Source organism: Lygodium microphyllum, chromosome 3 (assembly GCF_053477565.2).
Source record: "Lygodium microphyllum isolate KBCC chromosome 3, Lygodium_microphyllum_v1.1.10, whole genome shotgun sequence".
Lineage (NCBI taxonomy): Eukaryota > Viridiplantae > Streptophyta > Polypodiopsida > Schizaeales > Lygodiaceae > Lygodium > Lygodium microphyllum.
Window position 1 is genome coordinate 12774327 of NC_141137.1, and position 2144 is coordinate 12776470.

At 36.2% G+C, this 2144-nt stretch overlaps 1 protein-coding gene across 1 annotated transcript; it reads right to left on the reverse strand.

The window, feature by feature from the left end:
• Window positions 1-309: 309 nt before the first annotated feature.
• On the reverse strand, window positions 310-1857 carry LOC148038060 (uncharacterized). The gene has a single exon (XM_087667565.1). The coding sequence runs from the start codon at window positions 1855-1857 to the stop codon at window positions 310-312; it is 1548 nt and encodes a 515-aa protein (XP_087523691.1).
• Window positions 1858-2144: the final 287 nt, after the last annotated feature.

Below are 2144 nucleotides of genomic sequence, written 5' to 3' on the forward strand. Positions count from 1 at the left end.
GAAATAATTTAAACACAATGTTCTCATATAGTAAAACAAACATACGTTTAACTCCACATAAAATCATGAACATCTATCCATACATGAGAGATATGATTAAAACATTCAAGTATTAAATTAGAGAAAATAAGTCAAACTTGCTTTTCATCGACAAAGAACTCACTACTAAAAAAGAGCATAAGAAAGTACAACACTAAATTTTATAGATATGTGAACAAAGAAGAAAAAGGGCTTTGATTGTATTGAAATAAAAATATTGTGCAAATATAATATGAGAGAACAAAGATTACACTTTTGAAAAAATAGAGGTTACAATACTTTCTGTAAAACTTCTTTATATACAATATCGATGGTACCATTTACTATGTCCTCTTTCTCATCAATCAAGACTTTCAATCTGTCCGGAGACTTTACTCTTGAGAAAGCAACATAGAGTTGACCATGAGTAAAGACTGGGGTTTTTAGATATATCCCCAAACACGATAACGTTTGGCCTTGAGATTTATTGATTGTCATTGCAAATGCCAAACGGACTGGGAATTGCAAGCGTTTCATTGAGAAAGGAAGTTCCAGTGTAGTTGGGATGAAAGTTATCCTTGGGATAAAAACTTTGTCACCAATATTGGTCCCTGCAATTATCTCTGCATCAATGACCTTGTTATTGAAAGCCTTGCATACCATCCTAGTACCATTGCATAAACCTTTAGAAGGATTCAAGTTCCTGAGCAATATTATTGGAGCATTTACTTTGAGCAGCAAGATATGAGGAGGAATACCTCCACCGAGGTTAAGGGAATTTAGATATTCCACAGAATAGAGGAATGAGTTCTCCTCAGTTCTATCCACAGAATTAGCACTGTAGTATTGTTTAACCTCTCCCGGCATCAGTTGCAATGCATGATTGTTTATCATTTCCACATCATTGTTTCGAGGTGCAAGAATGGCACGTCCACTAAAGAACGTTTTGTAATCAATTACACAATTCATTTCACAATAGGCAAAATTGATCAAGTCTTGCATAGATCCTCCCTTTAACAACAATGTAGGTGGAATTCGCAATATATTATTAGTATGTGTCAAATCTTTTCCATCTCCAATGTCTTGCAACCATGCAACAAACTGATCCTGATCTGATGTGACCTGCATATTCTGTGTAAGTTTCAAAACATTGAAATATTGCCACAAATTGGAACAACATATAGCAGCACCGATAATATCCTCACGGGTACCCTTTGGTAGAACAAGTAATATTTTCCTAAAACCTCCACCTAGTAGAATAACTTTACCACCAAATGGCATATCACATTGCATTATATCCTTCAAAGTTCTGTCTAGTGCCTCAAAGGTATTACGATGCAACATAGGAGCTTCATCCCACAAAATAAGACTTGCCTCTTTTAACAGTGCTGCAAGGTGGCTTTGAACAGGTATATTGCATGTAGAATTATTATCTACTTGCAATGGAATTTTGAACTTTGAATGGGTAGTACGACCATGTGGCAAAAGCAATGCAGCAATACCAGAGGATGCTGTAGCTATTGCAATGCGACCTTGACTGCGAAGCTTTGCAAGCAAACATTTGTATAGGAATGTTTTTCCAGAACCGCTTGGGCCATCTAAGAAAAATGGTTTACCCAAACCACTATCAATAGCATTCATTATTGCCATAAAACAATTTCTTTGTCCATCATTCAACATAGCTTGCATTGTTAAGAAGGTATTCTCTTGTTCTACCTTATCATATAGTTGTTCATCAAGGATCAAAGGATTTGTGTACTCTTGCATTGTCACCTCAGGCAATCCATGATACTTTGCCAAATTGAGTCCATGTTGATCTAAAAGTTTTTGAATATGCATCAACGCATGATTATTGGCCTCATCTTGCATATCAACATTTCGCCTATTTTGCAAGGAGAGTCAATGTTTTATATCCTCTGTTAGTGGAACTAAGAACTCTTCCCATAGAGCCCCAGGTTCGGCAGGTGAACAAAATACCAAGATGGATGCAAACAAATTTCTTAATTGAGCACCTATTTGCATCAATGCAGCTTCACGCAAACACATTTGCCATTCATCATCTGTTTCCAACATTCCTTTTGCAATGCAAGCCTCCTTAACAGTTGAATATACCACATTATCAACCG

Coding starts and splice junctions, on each gene's coding strand:
- LOC148038060 (XM_087667565.1), bottom strand. CDS start 1,857: ATGCATATTCAAAAACTTTTAGATCAACATGGACTCAATTTGGCAAAG.